General features: G+C 42.4%; 1 protein-coding gene and 1 long non-coding RNA gene across 2 annotated transcripts; both read right to left on the bottom strand.

Annotated features, from left to right (window-relative positions):
• Nucleotides 1-4232: 4232 nt before the first annotated feature.
• Nucleotides 4233-7550, bottom strand: LOC311060116 (protein diaphanous homolog 1-like; the record flags this gene model as incomplete). The annotated part of the gene is made up of 1 exon (XM_084078242.1): nt 4233-7550. The coding sequence occupies one exon, from the start codon at nt 7548-7550 to the stop codon at nt 4233-4235; it is 3318 nt and encodes a 1105-aa protein (XP_083934368.1).
• Nucleotides 7551-15418: 7868 nt separating this feature from the next.
• Nucleotides 15419-19232, bottom strand: LOC311059708. The gene is made up of 4 exons (XR_014602188.1): nt 19102-19232; nt 17823-17925; nt 16028-16111; nt 15419-15577 (listed from the first exon to the last, which is right to left on the bottom strand). It is a non-coding gene; the product is annotated as an uncharacterized lncRNA (long non-coding RNA).
• Between the last annotated feature and the right edge of the window lie 356 nt (nt 19233-19588).

Below are 19588 nucleotides of genomic sequence, written 5' to 3'. Positions count from 1 at the left end.
AACAATGATTAGACACACTTGTTTTACACACCAACACAATGGAACCTTAACTGACAACTATGTGTGGCTATTGACCCATCAGAAAGCTGATCAGAACAGGGAACTCACGCAGGGAGGTGGAGCTTTCCTATTGGATGGAAACAGAGTTATGAAATGTGGGTGATCTGCATTCTACCGATGGCTGTAATGACCACCAAACACAATGACATGTTCTCATGTTCATGTTTGTGTCCCCTTTCCTCCTCTCCTCTCCTCTCCTCTCCTCTGCTGTGTGAATATCACATAACAATTCCATGAACATGAATCCAAAGAGATGCTGCAGCACACAGAAGGCAGTTGCATGCATTTACACACAGAGAGAGAGAGAGAGAGAGAGAGACAGACAGACAGACAGACAGACAGACAGACAGACAGACAGACAGACAGACAGACAGAATAAGAGAGACAGAGAGAGAAGTGATGGAGAGAAACATAGACAAGAGAGGATGAGCAAACGGAACAGAGGAAAAGAGAAAGTAAGATGCCATACAAGAAGAGCCTTGTCAGACTGCTCAAAACAGACCGTGGTTGTGCGTGCGTGCGGTTGCACATGCACAACCACCTGTCTGTGAGTGCATCCATCTATCTGACTGTATGGACGCAGGTGACTGTCTGTGTGCATGTGTTTTTGTCTTTTTTGTCTGTGTGTGTGTGTGTGTGTGTGTGTGTGTGTGTGTGTGTGTGTGTGTGTGTGTGTGTGTGTGTGTGTGTGTGTGATTAGTGCCAGGGTTAAGTAGGGGATAAGAGCAGAGGGCAGCAGGACGGCTGGGGGACACATGGCCTGGCCTCTGGAGATGACGGCTGTGTGTGTGTGTGTGTGTGTGTGTGTGTGTGTGTGTGTGTGTGTGTGTGTGTGTGTGTGTGTGTGTGTGTGTGTGTGTGTGTGTGTGTGTGTGTGTGTGCACGCACACGTTTGATTAAGTCTTTATGAATTACATTTTATAGCCAGGTCACTCTTGCTTAAGAGATTTTTAATCTCAATGACCCCCGCCCCCCTCCTCGTAAAAAAAACAAAACAAAAGTGTTACTGTGCAGGGTATTTGAAATTGAGATGGAGGGCGCATGTGTGTAGGTGTGTGTTTACATGTTTAATGTGTAGAGGGGGCATAGTCAGTGTGTTGGTTATAAGCCGTCTCCCCCTCGTTAGTTTGTCTTTTCTGTGCTGCAAATCTAATGTATCTTTTGAAACCATAAATGCAGTCTTGTATACTTAAATTAACACACACACACACACACACACACACACACACACACACACACACACACACACACACACACACACACACACACACACACACACACACACACACACACACACACACACACACACACACACAGACAGGTATGGGGGTGCTGCAGTGATGGAGCAGGTGGTATATAGGAGCATGTGGTCTGAAGCAGCCCTATAACATTACTCCTCATCAGCGCTGTCATAAGGTGGGATCAGACAGGTGCTCTGTAGGCTCGCAGCACCCCTCCCCCATGTGTGCGCACACACACACACACACACACACACACACACAGACACACACACACACACACACACACACACACACACACACACACACACACACACACACACACACACACACACACACACACACACACACACACACACACACACACACACACACACACACACACACACACACACACACACACGCACATCAAAAGATACAAGACCCCAACACTGGCCTTAATACATACACACAAACACGTAATCACCCCACCCCCTCCTTCACCTGATGGCCTCTAGGTATAACAGTGGTTAACTGTGTGTGTGTGTGTGTGTGTGTGTGTGTGTGTGTGTGTGTGTGTGTGTGTGTGTGTTTTATTGTTTTTATTCACAAAAATACATATAGAGGAATATAATGTATTTGTACATAATCTGTCAAAAGGATAAAACACAAAAAGCCATGGAACCTATTTCTGTGTGTGTGTGTGTGTGTGTGTGTGTGTGTGTGTGTGTGTGTGTGTGTGTGTGTGTGTGTGTGTGTGTGTGTGTGTGTGCATGCGCGCGTGCGCCTTCAGGTCACTCTAGGCACAATGAAGAGTGAGTCTGTCAGAAGGCACCTGTTGGCCAGCTGTCAGTGTCCAGTTTCAGCTGACAGGGTGATGGTAGGTGGATATCCATCTACCCATTTATCCATCTATCCATCTACCCACCTACCCATCTACCCATCTACCCATCTACCCATTTACCCATCTATCTATCTATCTATCAATGTGTTTGGTTGCCTGTTTGTGTGTCTTCTGTCTGTCTGTCTGTCTGTCTGTCAAACACCCACTTATCCATCCATCTATCCATGTATTCATCCATTTAGGAGAGGAGAAATGAGGAAAGGGGCGAGCAGAGGAGGGAGGGAGGAGATGGAATACACGGCTCCTCGTTTGATGCAGATCAATGGGTCGTAGATACTGTCCCCCTTCACTTCATGACACATTACCATCTCTATAGGAGCCCTGATGGAGGGGAGGGGGCAGGGAGAGACGCCAAATAATGGAAGGGGAGAGATGAAAATGTAGGGCACCGAGGGGAGAGATATATGAAGAACAGGGAGAGATGAGGAAATGGACTAAAGGAGGGGGGGTGGGCGACCCTTTTGGGTACACGATCACTTAGCTGTTTTCCAAGGCTGGCGTGATCACCCCAGTGTGTGACATCGCTTTTACGTCTTATTATATAGGTTGCTAAATTGGAATAATACAGTAGAATGAGTCAATTATTTAACCCATTAAGACCAGGATCAAGATTATTTTATACTTTGGATATTTTTGAAAAATCGTGAACATGTGTGCAAATATTTGAATATATATATTTTTTTAAGCGAACATTTTTAACTCAAATCTTTGCTTTAAATACATATAATTTTGGGGGTCCTTGACATGAAAACGTTTGAGCACCACTGATATTATAGCAACATAAGTGTTTCCAAAAACTTAGGATTTAGAAGACATTTGTAGAATCGTATCGTATCGTAATCGTCTTAATGGGTTAATATTAACACCTAACACATGCTGAGACAATAATGTTATATTCATAATAAAGGTAAGATCAATTAGGATGTTTTATGCACATAAAACAATAATGGTTGTTTTTTGATCACCTGATCAAATCGATCACCTGAGTAGCCCAATCTTCTGATCATCTGGTAGATCAAAAGAGGTGGTTGAGTGGACAAATATGGATGAAGCTCCTGAGCCACGGCCATCGAGGGGCGAGAGAAGTAATGAGAGATAGATGGATACAATATTGGAAGTGGGGTCGGGGGGCAGAGGGATACATTGGAGGAGTGGGGGATGTGCGGAAGAGGGGAGGAGGAGAGCTAATTGTGATGCGGGGTCTGCTGCATGGGGAGGGGTAAATGGTCCCTAGGTGCTGCCTACTACAGCTGTACCACTGCTTCAAGGGTGTGTACTGTGTGTACGCATGAAAATGATGCTGACCATAATTCTAGTAGTTGCTTATTTTGGGCTTGCTTCCAAAATTATGTTTAACCAGTGGTTCTGAAATATTTTCCTTGTCAAGGACCCCCAAATTAATATGTAATTATCCAAGGACCCCCCATCTGAAAATAGTTTGTGCCAGGGACCCCATACAAGATTTGTGTTCTTAAAATGTGTCCACAATGTTCCAAAATTACCTCTTTCTTCCCCCCAAGATTTTTTTCTTTTTAAATAACATCATTAACAGGTGAGGCAACAGGCAACTGGTGGTGACCTGAGCCATCATCATCATCAGGATTCGGTCATATTAGCATTGAATGAAAGCACTGCATAATGATATTATAGGCCTATGCATTTTAACCATGTGAAAGAATGCGGTTCTATTTGCATATACATAATCATTTCATGTAGAAAAACTCCACTCTGTAAGTCAATGTCACATGTTGAATGTGTCTTTAATTTGAAAACATTTACAGGTTACTATGTACATAAAAAAGGAACAGATATTATAGCTACAGAGCATAACCTCATGTCAGCTTTAACTATGCAGAAGGGTACTAGTGTTGTGTAAAATAAATGCATTTTTTTGTTTGTTTGATTATATTATCTTTGTTAATTATGTTGAATTCATGTCAAAATGAAAATATCCTCCCAGCAATAGCACAGAATGGATCAGGGTGGGACATGGCTGACCCTAGATCTGTGTTCTGGTCAAAGGCAGTGTCTAACTAACTGGAGGAGGAACCTCATTTAGGTTCCTCCTCCATTTTTCTCTTGTGTTTTGGTGGATGTGAGTCCTTCTGCATCAACTCTTTGGCCAGGATGTTGGTCACTGCACGACCAGCTGGTTTGGGCTTCCTCCTGAAAGCAGTGCCAGACTGCAGTGCCTCCAAGAGGCCATCCATGATACCAGTTTCATCACCCTCTACGTTGACGTTAAGGAGCTGACTCTTCTTGGGTTTCTTCCCCATCTTCTTTTCATACTTCTCTCTGGCCAGCTTGATCTTCTCCTCAGACTCACTTCTCTTCTGATTCTCCATCACAGCTTGCTGAAACATGTTCTTGAAGGTGTTGAGGTCTCCAAAGAACTCCTCAACAGAGATCTTCCGTGGGTCAAAGACAAAGTACACTCCCAGGTCACTGTACTGCTTCTCCATGTTTTTATGCATCAGGTCCAGCTTCTCGTACTGCTCACGGGCGCTGCCCACGAAGCTGGACATCTTCTCCACAAACAGGTCCCTGTCACTCTGCGGAGGAGGAAAGGTTTCTAGGGCTTTCTCCATGTTCTTGATCTGACATCCCATCTGGTCCAGGTTCTTCTGAAGCATCTCTACCGACACTCTGCTGGCCCTCTCTACGTGGATCAGCTCCTCAGGGAAGCTCATGACATCAGGGTACTGCTCCCGACACACGTCAGCCACGAAGTGGAGCAGCGTCTGCTTCTGGTCAACTGACTTGGTGTCACGCAGCTTGCAAAGGTAGGATATGGTGAACCCGAAGGCCTTGGCGTTGCGGGAGCCAGCGTTCATGTAGTTTCCCAACAGCAGGATGATCTGCAGCAGCTGGGAAAAGTTCTGGCTCTTCCTCAGCTCCTCACAGGCCACTGTCACAGATACCACATCTGACTTGAGGTTCTTCAGCTGCAGGTCAAACTGCAGCTTGAACAGGATGGCCTGGAGGCGGGGCTTCAGACACTTCACACTGGACATCACCACTCCAAACTGTTCGGCTTCAGCAAGGTCGTCGTACTGATCCTTCATCTCCGCCAGGACATTCAGCTGTTCCTGTTCCGGTAGAAGTTTGATCAGGTTCTGCAGTATGGACTCAGTCAGTCGACTCTCATTGACCTCCAAGATGAAACTTTTGATTTCTTCATAGAGTGCACGGAATGAAACCAGGAAGATAGAGAGGTTCTGGGAAGACTTGGAGTCCAGCACCTTCAACTCCTTTACTTTCTTCTGTGTTAATTTCTTGTCCTCTCCACCATTCTGCAGATTTTTGGCTTGGGGAGTCTTGGCCTGTGAGAAGGCAAGGGTCAATTTGGCAAAGAGCTCGTTGTTTTCAAATTTCTCCTCTTTGACGTTGGTCCAAAAACTCTTCTCTGATAGATCCTCTGGTCCAATCTTTCTCCAGTTGGCTCTCTTCAGCGGCACCTCAGGCTTGTACTCCTTCTTAGCCTTGAGGTTGAAGGGGAGTGGCAGGGGAGCAGGGGCTGTCCAGGCACTCATGCCAGGCAGAGGAGGTGGTGGAAGGCCCGGACCGCCAGGAAGTGGTGGAGGTGGTCCCATCCCAGGTAAGGGTGGAGGGGGTGGGGTTCCTGGCATGCCAGGGAGGGGAGTAGGAAGAGGCATGCCTGGCAAGGGTGGAGGTGGAGGGGGTGGAAAGAAACAAGAATGCCCGGGTAAGGGTGGTGGTGGTGGTGGTGGTGGGGGAGGTGGGATCACCACTTGGCCCGGTAGGGGAGGTGGGGGAGGCACACCCGTTTGCGCCCCGGGGGTTGGCACAGGAATGTTAACGGTGACAACTATAGTCTTGGCCTCTTCCAGATCTTTAGATAGCTTCTCAATTTGCTCATGCAGTGTGCTAAGCTGTTGCTGCAGTCCCTGGTTCTCTCTGTCTGTGTCCTGCTTGGTAGAGGCCAGCTGTTCCTTCTCCTGGCTGAGCTCCAGCAGATGCTGCTCATAGTCTCCCTTCAGCTTCTCCCACTCTACCTGCAGCTTGTGGCGTGCCGTCAGCTCCGCCTCCAACTTCTTCTCCAGTTTCTTGGCCGTGGCCTCGCTGGACTCCACCTTGGTTTGATTCACCATGTTGTCTATCAAGCCCTCAATATCCAGGCTGAGTTTGCGGCACTTGAAGTCTGGGTCGGCACCATTTCTGTGAAGCACAATCTGACCAATACACTCGTCCATCAACTTGTAGTACTGAGGCCTGGCCAGATCATCATTGCGGATCAGCAGCAGGTGCTGTAGCAAGGACAGGAAGTAGTCTTTGGCTTTTGAGTCCTTCACTGTGTTGACGAGGACTTCAAACACCTCCCTCACATCGTCCATCTCAAACTGTATGTCGTTCAGGCGTGCTTTGAGTTCATCAGAGTCCTCCTCTGCCTGCTCATCAAAGACATTGAGCTGCACCCTCAGTTCGTCATTGTCGATCATCCTCACCTCCTCCGTCAGCTGGTCTTTGAGTCCCAGTCTCATCAGTTCAGAGCGGATGTGGATCCTGAAGTCTGGCTCCTCTCCTCGACTGATCAGAGCATTGATGAGAGTAATGCAGCCGACCTTTAGAGCAATGTTTGGTGTATTCATACCAGTCAGAAGAGGCTGAAACCTCTCAATGTCCTGTTTCTCTGCCTCCACTGTTATGGCCTCCAGAACACGTTTGTGAAGGTTGTCTGAGTGATCTAAGATGGAGATGGCGGAGAGCAGCTTGACGGCGTCCAACATCACGTCGGGTATCCTGGGGTTGATGGCTCGCACCAGCAGAGGAATCCCCTCAGCCGAATCCAGCATGGATTTCAGTCCATACTTATTATTCATGAAAGCTTTGAGACAACGGATGATCTCATGTTGATACTTTACTCCAATGTTGGGGTACTCAACTCTTTCCTCTTGCAGTGTCCTCAGCAGGCTGAGCAGCAGGGCAAGGCCCTCATCTCCAAAATTCTGCACCCAGCTGACAGGGTTGGTATTGAGTGAGACTCGTAGCGACTCCAGACAGCCCAGCAGTTGTTTGTCTCGGATATCGGACTTCAACTCCTGGATGTACACCATGGCTGACTTGGTGACCTCCTTCTGGTTCTGACCAGCTTTGGAGGTGTACAGGTACTGGGAGACTATCTCTCGCTTAATGATGATGTCTTTAGCTCGCAGTGGCTGCTGCTTCTCCTTGTTCAAGTTCATGTCCACCAGCATCTGTTCAAACAGCTCCAGGATGTATTCGTCAGTGTGGTCGTGCAGCATGGCACTCTGGGCGTGGAATATCTCATAGTTGTGGATTTCATAGGATGTTGAGGAGTGGTGCCTACTGGGTGCAGAGCCCATATTCATGTCCTGCATCTCCATCATGGTGAAACGCTCCAGTTCGTCAGGAACCACTCAAGTAGAGTCAGGTTATAAACCTAAAAAAATAAACACAAACAACAGCACAACGACAAATTACTGACATGAAATATAAACACAACTATAAACCATATCAGAAATATATATATTTATTGTCGGGTAAACACGCTCTCAATTCTTACCTCTCTCGGAGCTCGCAATGGAAAATGACGAACACAGCAATAACATCCTGGTAACTAGTAACACTGGTGCATGCGTAGAACACTTCGTCCTGATAGTGAGCATCCACTCCATTTATATCGGTTTGGTCTACCCATGTGGGTGTAACCTTCTGTTGATTAAATCATGTGACTTGTGTATTGTGTTAAATGTGGAAACACAGGCACTGTTCTAAACTGTAGCCACTGGACCCCAGCTCCTCATCTGACCTAATCAATCAACATGCCCTCATGTGACACTCAGGTGACATGTGTGAAGTCCACTACTGTGCTGTGGCTTTTAGAATTTGTATATATTTGTACCTTCGGATTACAACAAATAAGCAGTATTAACCTTCATATAAGCATGTATCAACCCCTAGTATAATAACTCGGCCTATCACTCCGGTATAAGATCCTAAATAAGCAGGAAATACACACATAATAATAATCACAATAATAACCGCAAACTTCAGAGGCTAGATGGCGCTGGATAATTCTACTTTATAATTATTTGAGCACTTAGTGACTGCACCTTTCAACAGAACAGATTAGAAAAAGATAAACATCTATGTAAGCACACAAAACAAGTATTATTTTAACGGGACAATTTGGTAGTGAATGTTGAAAACCGGGACATTTTAGTGTTTTAGAAATATCTGTCATGGACTTGGGAAACACAGCTTAAACCTGGGGCCAGTAAGCAAATTGGTGATGACAATGATGGCTGTCTTGAAACATAAAGGACCAGTTGTGTCATGCATGCTCTGGGCCCTATCTTGCCTTACCCCTTTTGCCTAAACGTATTAGCCATATTTTACTATTTTGAAAAACATTTAAAAATATTTAAACTAGCCGATCTACATCGACACACTGTGAGCTTGTAGATCGGCTATTTGAACTACAGTACTGGTATTTTAAAATGTTTTCAAAATAGTAAAAAATGCAAAAAAAGTTTAGGGATAAGAGGTAAGCCTATCAGGGCTCCCTATGTTTCCAAAGTTCTATGTTGCTTAGCTGCTATGCCCAGCTCTAAATACAGTAGCACATGAGAAATATGTTACTGAGCTCTCATATGACATGGGCTATTGTGGTAACTTGTTAAAGGGTTTTCTCAATGTCTCCACATTCCACATCAATGGAGAGAAAGATTCACAGATATTGCCCTCCATTCATTCAAAAAGGGGAACCTCTAGACTTCTACTGTACCTTACTAATCTCCATACAGTACCTCCACCCCCCACTCACACATCCCTGCTCATGGCGTACCAATGCACCTCTATCACACCACACCTACCCCACCAATCCCCCCCCTCTGCCTGGGCTCTGTCAGGCTCTGTCTGGAATTCAAAATGTACTTGACAACTTACTTACACAAGTATTGGTATCAAAATGTGCTTAAAGTACCAAAAGTAGAAAGTACTCATTATGCAAAATGTTTTTACAAGTACTGTACTTGAGTAAATGTGCTTAGTTACTTTACACCACTGAATTCTACGCAAATCTCCAAGGAGAATGTATGCTGGCAACAAGGAGTTGCAAGGAGAGCTCATAGGAATAAATGTGATGCTGTATTTTGCAGTTGTTACACGCAGTATAATAGTTTGTGTTCCGAGTCCAATAAAATTTAATTCACCATTAACGTTTTGTGTGTTTGAAATTGGCATATTCTGCTCAAGATCAGATAAGAATTTTCTTCTTTATTGCCCATTAAATCTAAGTGAAATAGACATTTCTGTTCGGTTCAATGTAATACCTAATCAACTAATGTCTTGATTTCACAGTCTGTTAAGATACGCTTTTTTCCCCCCACTTGTCTCAGCCATTGTCTGCAACATTTAATAATCTACATTAACATGAACTTAAGACTTGGATAGGGTATTAACGTGTTAATTGTGCAGACCATTAGGGGTACATATGGGAGTGGATTCATGCACGTTCACACACTCATAATTCCACACTGATTTCTCTGCCATACAATCCAAAAGCAAGTGTACGTGTCTTTTCATCTGATGAAGAACTTCCGTACGGAGAAACACAGAACAATGTCCTGGCATCAGTTTAGACCAGTGGTTCCCAAACATTTTAGCTCGAGACCCAAAAGAGAAATTAGATGTTTGCCCGGGACCCAAATGAGGGAAAATAGCAGATCTACAAGGTCACGTCACTTCGCGCCGCATTGTGAGCTTGTAGATCTGTATTTTCACTACTTCTTAAACTTTTTATTTTTTATTTATGGAAATTATAAATTTTTTTCTTTTCATTTTATTCATGAGACACTTTTGAAAAATGTTGGAATTGTTTTTAATTATTGAGAAGATTTTTTTTGTTAAATCTTTTGAAATAATATATATGGTATATATTTTTTTTAAAAAGGAGATATTTACTCGTGACCCATAAAAATGTGTCCGCGACCCAAAGATGGTTTAGATAGTGTGCAAGGCTGCACAAACTTTGATACATATGGCCGACGACGACGATGACAGAATCACAGAGAGACAAAGGGACAGGGACAGACAATCAGATAGAGTGACAGAGACATAATGAGGATCAAAGTGTAGATAACAGAACAGGGTGCACATAATAATAGCCCTCGATGATGATTGTACAAGGTCACAGGTCACAGGTTAATGTTGCTTTCGCCACGTGCAGCCGTGCACTGAAGTCAAGAGAGGCTATAGGGACAAAGAGAAAGAGGACAAAGAAAACAAGCAGGCCTACACTCCAAGAGCCATATGGCCATTGATAGAAGGATACGATCACAGTACATTTTAAGGTTACTAGCCTCGATCTAATAGTATGTATTATGAGTCATTTTGCAGATGATCGCCAGCATCTTAATCATAAGTTTGCTATTCAGGCCCTACACAGGCTCTACATTCTGAGTATTAATCTAACTCTGAAAGTGTACAAATGGTCCTGTAATACTTTCAGAGCTAGAGATTAATTAACACTTTACATTAACAATTAACAATGATTTACAGTGCAAGAGCCTCACACTTTAATGAGAGAACACTTTTGTTAAGGTTCAAAATAGAACACAAGTTGAATCAACACTGGATGTTTGGGCTTTGGGGTGTAAGCATGCATGTCTGCATGCATGTTTGTTTGAGGGTGTCCTTTCACTTGTACAGTACGTGTGTGTGGGTGTACGGGTTTGCATCCTTTGGGTTTGTGTGTGTCTGGCGTGTATATATGAGGGTGGCTGAATGACTTAAGGAGGGGGAGGGATCAAACAATAGAGAGAGAGAGAGAGAACAGCAGGGACACCTTTAAGAGTTTTTCACGGTAATAAATCCTGTGCTTGAATTAATGACATTCAAATCATGATGAACCACTCAGTTTAAATCATTGTTGCACCTACAGAGAGAGAGAGAGAGAGAGAGAGAGAGAGAGAGAGAGAGAGAGAGAGAGAGAGAGAGAGAGAGAGAGAGAGAGAGAGTGTGCTGCTTTGTCTTTTACATAGGGTTATTGCCATCTACTGGTTATTCAATAGAACTGTTGATTTCCTCTACTGAAGTTTTGAGTTATTTTCCTCAAAGAGCCAATGGAAAACACCAAACAATGCATGAGTTTGAGTTTATTAGGATCTCCATTAGCTGATGCATAACCTCAATGAATCTTCCTGGGGTCCTCACATAACACAAACATGACATTAAACAAGACAAATAGACAATTACTAGACAGTGACAAAAACATTGTTCTGCAGAGCATAATAAGGACGTTTAGCCACTAATTACAAGAGAGAGAGCATTTAATGAAAGTGACCCAGACACGCTCCATAACAAAGTCCTCACTGACAGAGAGACAGAGAGATGCCCCCTCAGACAGCTGGTTCTGTACACAAACACAAGCACAGCCACTAGTATAGACAAAAAAACTCACAGGACTAAACCAAATGATAAGAAAACGATTAGAAAGCTACCTGACACACTGGAAAGAATCAACCCAAACCCAGAGCAAATTGGAATGCTTAGCCCTAGAGAATACACAGTGGTAGAATACCCGAGCACTGTGACTGATCCAAAACTTTTGTAAAGCCTTGACTGTACAGACCATATAGACTCAGTGAGCACAGCCGAGCGATGGTGAAAGGCCGCCCACAGGAAGACCTGGCTCCCAAGAGAAGACAGACAGTCCCACCGCACACAAAATGTGGTGGAAACTGAGCTACACTTTCAAACTACCTGCCCACGTACCAATACATTAGAGACACATACAGGTACGTCCCACAGTTGACAACCCGCAAAGAGAGTTTGAAAACATGACTAGGTCTAATAATGAAATACTCCCATATCTGCTTAGTCAAGTTGTAGAAATGTGCAAACACAGCAGCAAGATTTAAAGTGCTCTAAAAGAGCACTTACAGGTGGCTGCAATTCGGAACTGGCCCCTGTAAAAACATCAAGCCTATCACCAGATTAAAGCAATTACCTTGAAATAGCCTACATTTGTAAAACTGCTGCTATTTCTCTTAAAATATTATACCAAGTGAAACCTTGAAAAGGTGCTGCTATTAGATTCAAAAGTTTTATTCCAAGTTTCCTGTGCCAACATATACTAGTCTATTTCTAACAGCAAATGCATTTTGTAGTTTTGTAAGCTAACCTTTCTAAGTTGCAATGTGACACAGCTCTGTTTACACATTCATTTATCAGATGTTATTGTAAATACATTTTTGACAGTTTGTTTTTCACATTGCTTTGACAATGTAAATCTATGTTTTCTCGTGCCAATAAAGCTCCTTTGAATAGAACAGAACCAGGCAGAATCTGAAATGCTTGGTGTCTTGCATTGGGTTGCCATCTAGTGGTTATTAAATAGAACTGTTTATTTCCTGTGTGTGCGTGTGTGCGTGTGTGTGTGTGTGTGTGTGTGTGTGTGTGTGTGTGTGTGTGTGTGTGTGTGTGTGCATGCTTGCGTGCTGTGCGCGTGCGCGTGGCAGTCATGATTTTCTAGAAGAACTGCACACTGCTCAGAGTGAGATGTTCAAAAATAAAAAGGCAATTTCCTACCTTTGTTGTCTTCATCTTCAATCGTCTTCATTTCTACCCCCCCTGCAAGCGAGCCTGCACGGGGCCCGTAAGGGGCCACTTAGGGCTGGCTTAAGGGCCCACCGTGGGCTGCCCACACAGGGCCCCAGGGGGCTTGCTCATTGGCAAAGTGTGGGCCCCTAAGTGCTGGCCCTGCATGGGCAGCCCTCACTTAGCCCTCACATGCCTACAGTGGCCCCGCATTGGCCCACTTGGGGCTATGAATAAGCAGCCCTCACTTAGCCCTCCGGAAGCCCCATTAAACTATAACCTCAAAATAACTATATTCTATTAATCTAAAATGTACTAAACTAAGATCTGCATTGTAAAGAAAAAATACAATAGTTGTTCATTGAATGGTTTATTTTCGGCTTTTGTTTACAACAAATCAAAACACACTTGTGTGGACTTACAAAAAGAAAAAAAAATCACAAATGTATACATATTCAAAGTCAGCTCACACACAAAATCCAAACTCCAAATAGTCAAAGGGATTCAAATCAATGATTAAATATAATACAGAACAAATATAAAACATTGGCAAATATAAAACCAGTGTAACCTTTCCTTTCTTAGTATCCAGACTAAGGCGGAACTGAATCAAGTTCAATTCCACAGCCGAAATTAATACTTGCGTCGGTCTCCGCCTATTAACTTTGGGGTAGAACCCACTTGTATCTTTTATTACTATTTCCCTGTTGCACAATGGTGAATGAACGGTCTCTTTTCTTCAGGCACTGTTAGTTTATTATAACTCCAGCAACATCAAACACGTTTCAAGTTCACTTCACTTCCTCAACTTATACAATAGACAAATGCATACAACATACATACATACATAATACACAATACATACAACATACAATAACCCTTCTCTCACCCCAACCAAATCCTATTGTCACAGACTCCTCTTAAAGGAGACATTTTTTACAATTTTACAACACTACCCCCACTATGGATGGCAATGTATCACAATTCCACTCCATCAGTGCAGTTACAATGTAGCATACTTCACCAACATCTCAGCAGATAACATGGCCCAAGGCAGACTTGGCTTTTTTTTTAGGTAAGGCTACATTGGTAGACTTAGCAAAGTGGGCATATTATGAATCAACTATAAAACAGATTACACCAGTGGTCACTGAACATATACTGGATAGGCAATAGGCATGCTGCACCTCTCTGTTCACCTGCTATTCATTTCAAGTAACATACAAATAATTCAATTCAATTCAATCTTTATTTCAGACTCAAGGTCCATATCACAGACAGCATGACACATACACAACGATAAAAGCAAATAACTCTGTTCAGGTTCAGAATAGCAAAGTATGAGAGTAACCATTTGTTTGTACATACTGTGCAATCCACAAGTCCTTTCCCCCCCTACCTAAGGAGTTCTGGGTAGACTACCATCACTCCTGGTGAGATCAGGGCATCATTCTTGCCCCTTTTCAGCAAATAACTCACCACTAACTATGTTTTTATTTTAAACAGTTCAGTTCAGTCTGTCACCCACTCCCCAACCTCCAGTCACCTGTCAACGGCGAGTCCCCTATACCACCGGCCAGCCTTGAGACTTGATTCTTGAGTAAATTCTGCAAAACTGACAGGAATTCCACAATGTTTCTTCTTGTACTCCTCACAACCTGCCCAGTCCTTTCTCATGGCTGAATTCATCTGGAAATATATAAAAATAAATATTTTATGTGTGTGTGTGTGTGTGTGTGTGTGTGTGTGTGTGTGTGTGTGTGTGTGTGTGTGTGTGTGTGTGTGTGTGTGTGTGTGTGTGTGTGTGTGTGTGTGTGTGTGTGTGTGTGTGTGTGTATACATATATACATACAGTGCCTTGAGATTCAAAAATTGATGAAATTAATTGTTTTACTCAAAATTCTCCACACTATACCCCATAATGACAAAATAAAAACATATGTTTTTGATTATTTTCCGACATTCACAGTTAACTGTGGGACCTGATAGAGACATGTGTGTGCCTTCCGTGTGTCAGATCAATTTTATTTACCATAGGCAGACTCCAATCAAGTTATAGAAACATCTCAAGGATGATCAGTGCAAACAGGATGCACCTCAGCTTAACTTTGAGTGTCATAGCAAAGGGTGTGAATACTTATGCACATGTGATTTTGTCTTTTTTTTTTTAGAGGTGCAACCGCTCCTATAAGAGGGTTTAGGACCCATCCGTGGTGAATTTTTTTTTCAGTCGTGAAAATGTGTCTTTCGCTGTGACGCCATGCTGTGGAAAACACACCCATAGGCTGATAATCTTCACACCCAGTGTGAAGTGCTGTGATTGGCTAGCAAGATGCATGATGAAATGAATAACTCATAAATATCACCGCTCACTGGGTGTGATTATGTTTTATTCATTTGCCATGACATCTTAAACATCTATTTTATTTTGTCATTATGGGGTATAGTCTGGAGAATGTTGAGTAACATTTTTTAATAAGGCTGTAACATTGTATATACACTGTATGTGCAAGCAGAGTGTGTGTGTGTGTGTGTGTGTGTGTGTGTGTGTGTGTGTGTGTGTGTGTGTGTGTGTGTGTGTGTGTGTGTGTGTGTGCACACACACACACACTCTAACATATTTATACTTTTACCTAAGTATTCATTGTCAAAGCTTACTCTTCCACTGGGGCCTCACTGCTAGCTGGCAGACTGTGATAGGGCTCCTTTTGTCCACCCGCTCTGTCACTTGAATTACGCAGCCACACCCTAATCTCCTTCTCAACATCGGAATCCTGAGGACTTGGATGAATGCGTTACTTTCTTACAGCCTCTGAAACATAAAAACAAATAGGCTTATATGAAACAATAATTTGTGTAGGAAGCAATTTCTTATTCGTTGCTGTCGGGCAGAAACCTTGTATCAACATCCTTTAATCTTTTTTTGTTTCGTTTTTGTAAATGAAAGCTCTACTTCGTCATACAACATGTAAACCCTCTGTTAATTTAACTAGTATAATCCAATGGACACAAATAGTCCATTTGGGTTACTTGTTAACTACAGATTTTACAATGGAAGCTGCCATTCTTAGGTTACCTGTTAAAGTGTGTTGTGTGGGAAGCTACTCCAAGTGATTCATTCAACATTATGGTAGTCCTGAAAAAATCTAACACTTTGTTTGCAGACATAAACATACATAAACCATGCTAAATCCAGATGTGACGTGTGTGGGCATTCCTGTCCATGATGTATCTATGTATCTATTGGTGTTATCAAACATACCTGCTGCTGATAGAGAGCGTCTCACAGCAGGGGGTACGGCCACAGGTGAAGGACAGCTTGCAGGTGGAAGGTGGCTCACACTCCCTGTGGGCAAATGATGGTGTATGTCAGCGGATGTCCAAACATATTTTTCAAAGAGGGACATATAAGAAAATATGAAAATACTTTAGGGTCGACTGCATCTCCTGTCATACTGCACCTTTGGACCATGATTAAATCAAATACAAATGCATCACATTACAACTATTTCATTTAACTACAGTGCGACATCAATAGCCGTTTGTCAAATGTAAATCACTCATCTGTACTGTATGCATGCACTGTGTTGCTATTTTATTTACAGTCCAATAAATTATCTTTCTTCAAATGGCTGTGTAGTCAAACGTAACCAGGTGTGAAAACGTCTTTACAATTTTGTTTAATAGAGCACCGAAGTCTGACGTCACTGCCAGTAGAGGGCCAGTAGAGGGCGCTGTTCCAGGGTTCGTGGCTTTATTTTTTATGTTGAAATCCCCATTTGGGAATCTTAGATCACGTCATATAAGAACTGTGTTCCAAACATAAACACACCACCCTGGCGTTTTTGTCAGGGGGGTGGCTCTGCATCGTTTATGATATTCATTCATATTTGATACAGCCTGTTTCTGGCGAAAATGGAATTAAGGTAGGGTAAGTGATTTGCTTTGGTTGAAATAAGTGTTAAATAGCTCTATATTCTGATAGTACTCATTGCTATAGAGTGTTTGTTCAGTTAAAGGAATCTTTTTTTAAAGGAATCTCTCCAGCTCTTTATTAAACACAAAATACATTTTCGTCTCAGTTTTAGTTTCATTTCCAATTTTTTCCAATCAGGATAGAGAACTCAATCAGGATATAGATTAAACAAGTGAAATTTGAAGTGATGACAATAAGAAATGAGCAGAAAAAAATGGAACTGGAACACTATAAAAATGAAGCTTAAAAATGGGTACTTTCTCCTGATTGGCTGAGATTTTGACACCTACCTAAAAATGTATTTTCTGTTTATTAAAGAGCTGGAGAGACGGGGAGACTCCTGTTACTGAAAAAACACTCTATAGCAATGATTACTATCAGAATATAGTGATTTAACCTTTCAACAAAATACTTTTTGTTTTAACCAAAAAATATCACTTACCCTACCTTTAATTCTGCCTTAAAAGTCTTAAGAACTACTACTTCCGGGTCTGAAATCACTGTCCCCACAGCAGCCGCGTTCATGGGAAATGTAGTCTTTGGGTTGTTTGACTCGTTTCTAGTGTTTATATTGTGTTACTCTTTGGGTAAATGTGTACATTTACACCTTCAGTCAATGCTTCATATCCATATGAGTAAAAACACCAGGGTGGTGTGTTTATTTTTGGAACACAGTTCTTATATGAAGCGATCTAAGATTCCCCAATGAAGATATCAATACAAAAAGTAAAGCCATGAACCTGCGGAATGCACTCTCTACTGGCAGTGACGTCAGGACTTCGGTGCTCTATAGAAATGGCATTTCTTTCAGTTAGGAATTCTTACACATTCTGCTGAGAAATAGCCTATCTGCCCAAACTAATTTCAATACACCATCATGTCAATGTATGAATTAGGCTGCAAGCCTATGGAGTTATGGAGGGTATGGGGCTGGGCTGTGTAGTTTAACTTAAAAAAAGGGTCCAAATCCTTCTATTTTTTTTCAAGCGTTTGTTTTAAAAGAGCCGATCTACAAGCCCATTTTCAAATAGCCAATGTATATGAGGTTAAAGTGCCTAGACCGAAGCTATACCAATCTTACCTGCTGACAGTTTGGACACCAGACAGACAGACGGACGGGCGGACGACTCAAGGTGGTCAACAATGCAGTCTCTCACATACAGGCGGTGGTCAAATAAGACTCCCTGTGCACAAATGATGGATTTATTGAGCATTGAAGGATCTACAACAGTGGCTCTCAAATGTCAAGCATTATATCCATGCATTCAGACCATGCACATTTTGTCAATATATCAACAACAAGCTAAGGCAGGGGTCTTCAACGTTTTTAAAATGTTTTATATACAAATATGGTATAATTATGTAGGCCTATAGTGTGATTCATGTGTATAAACATACCATGTTATTGTGCATTCAATACTAAGCAATTAAAATAATAGATAGATTAATATATTCAAGCTTTTAATTCAAACATACATGTACGAGGTACAGTGAGTATTACTACATTGTCACCTGCAGTATTTGACATGAGCGAGGAGAGCTTTGTACAGAATGTGCCATAAACCTTTAACACATGGACACTCCCTTTAGGTATGAATATATATACACATACCAAGGGTGGCTATGTACCCAATGTGAATACTATCAACAATCTGTCAATTGCACAATAATCATGTATACAAGCTATTCAAAAATAGATACAATTTCGCGGACCCCTGCAGTACCTCCGTGGACCCCCTTGGGGTCGCGGACCCCTGCAGTACCTCCGTGGACCCCCTAGGTAGGGGTCGCGGACCCCTGCAGTACCTCCGCGGACCCTCTAGGGGTCGCGGACCCCCTGTTGAAGACCTCTGTCTAAGTTTTCATTTTATTTGTGCTCTTTCTCACACACACAGAGAGAGTGAGTGTGTGTGTGTGTGTGTGTGTGTGTGTGTGTGTGTGTGTGTGTGTGTGTGTGTGTGTGTTAGACACATTAGCTAAACATTAGCCTATACTATTCTACTGAAATGATATCTGAATTTGCTAAATGTACTCAAATACAACCCCAACACAACATCACACTTAAACTATAACAAATATTTGCTGTTAAACATAATTATTAATAATTAAAAACTCACCTTATAGGCAAGCAGTAGGCTAGTAGTAGCCTATATTATAAATTATATTGTATATCCCGCTATCATTTCTTGAAATTATTGTCATAAAATCCCTTTATCAAGACAAATTAAATCGCTAAACAACGTGTCGTGATCATAGAGTTGGGTGGTGGTGACTCCAGACAACAGTTGTTATCAATAACCTACAGTAACAGTAGTAGGCTAAAGTCTACATAAATAGTATTTCTGTGTGTCAACACTCACCTAAAATGTCTGCTTCTTCTTCTTTCTTTTATCTTCTCTGAAGTCGGTTAATAATTATTTGAATGAAACCAAAGGTACGCAATTTGTCTAACTGTATTTAGAAGTGAGAGCGCAGCTCGAGTCGCTCGAGCGTTTCATTCTCCCCGCTCTCACTGTTGCCAGATTCTGTGAGAGAAATAAGCAGCCAGGTCTATGAAAATAAGCCTTAACCCTACATTGGCTATTTGAAAATAGCCGATCTACAAGCTCACAGTGCGTCGCATTTGCAACACGTTGTGAGCTTGTAGGTCTGCTATTTTCAAAAAGAAAAAGTTAAATATATTTGTAATATTATTTGAAACAGATGGGGGTCTGCGGAAAAATGCATTAATTTGGGCATCCTTGACATGCAGATGTTTGAGAACTGGTTTAAACAATAGATAAAAATGGAAGCAAGCCCAAATAACTACACTTTAGAAACAAACCCCCAAAAAAGCAACCAACTTAA

Source organism: Gymnoscopelus microlampas (assembly GCF_963454915.1).
Source record: "Gymnoscopelus microlampas genome assembly, chromosome: 14".
NCBI lineage: Eukaryota > Metazoa > Chordata > Actinopteri > Myctophiformes > Myctophidae > Gymnoscopelus > Gymnoscopelus microlampas.
This window is presented reverse-complemented; position numbering and strand designations above follow the sequence as displayed.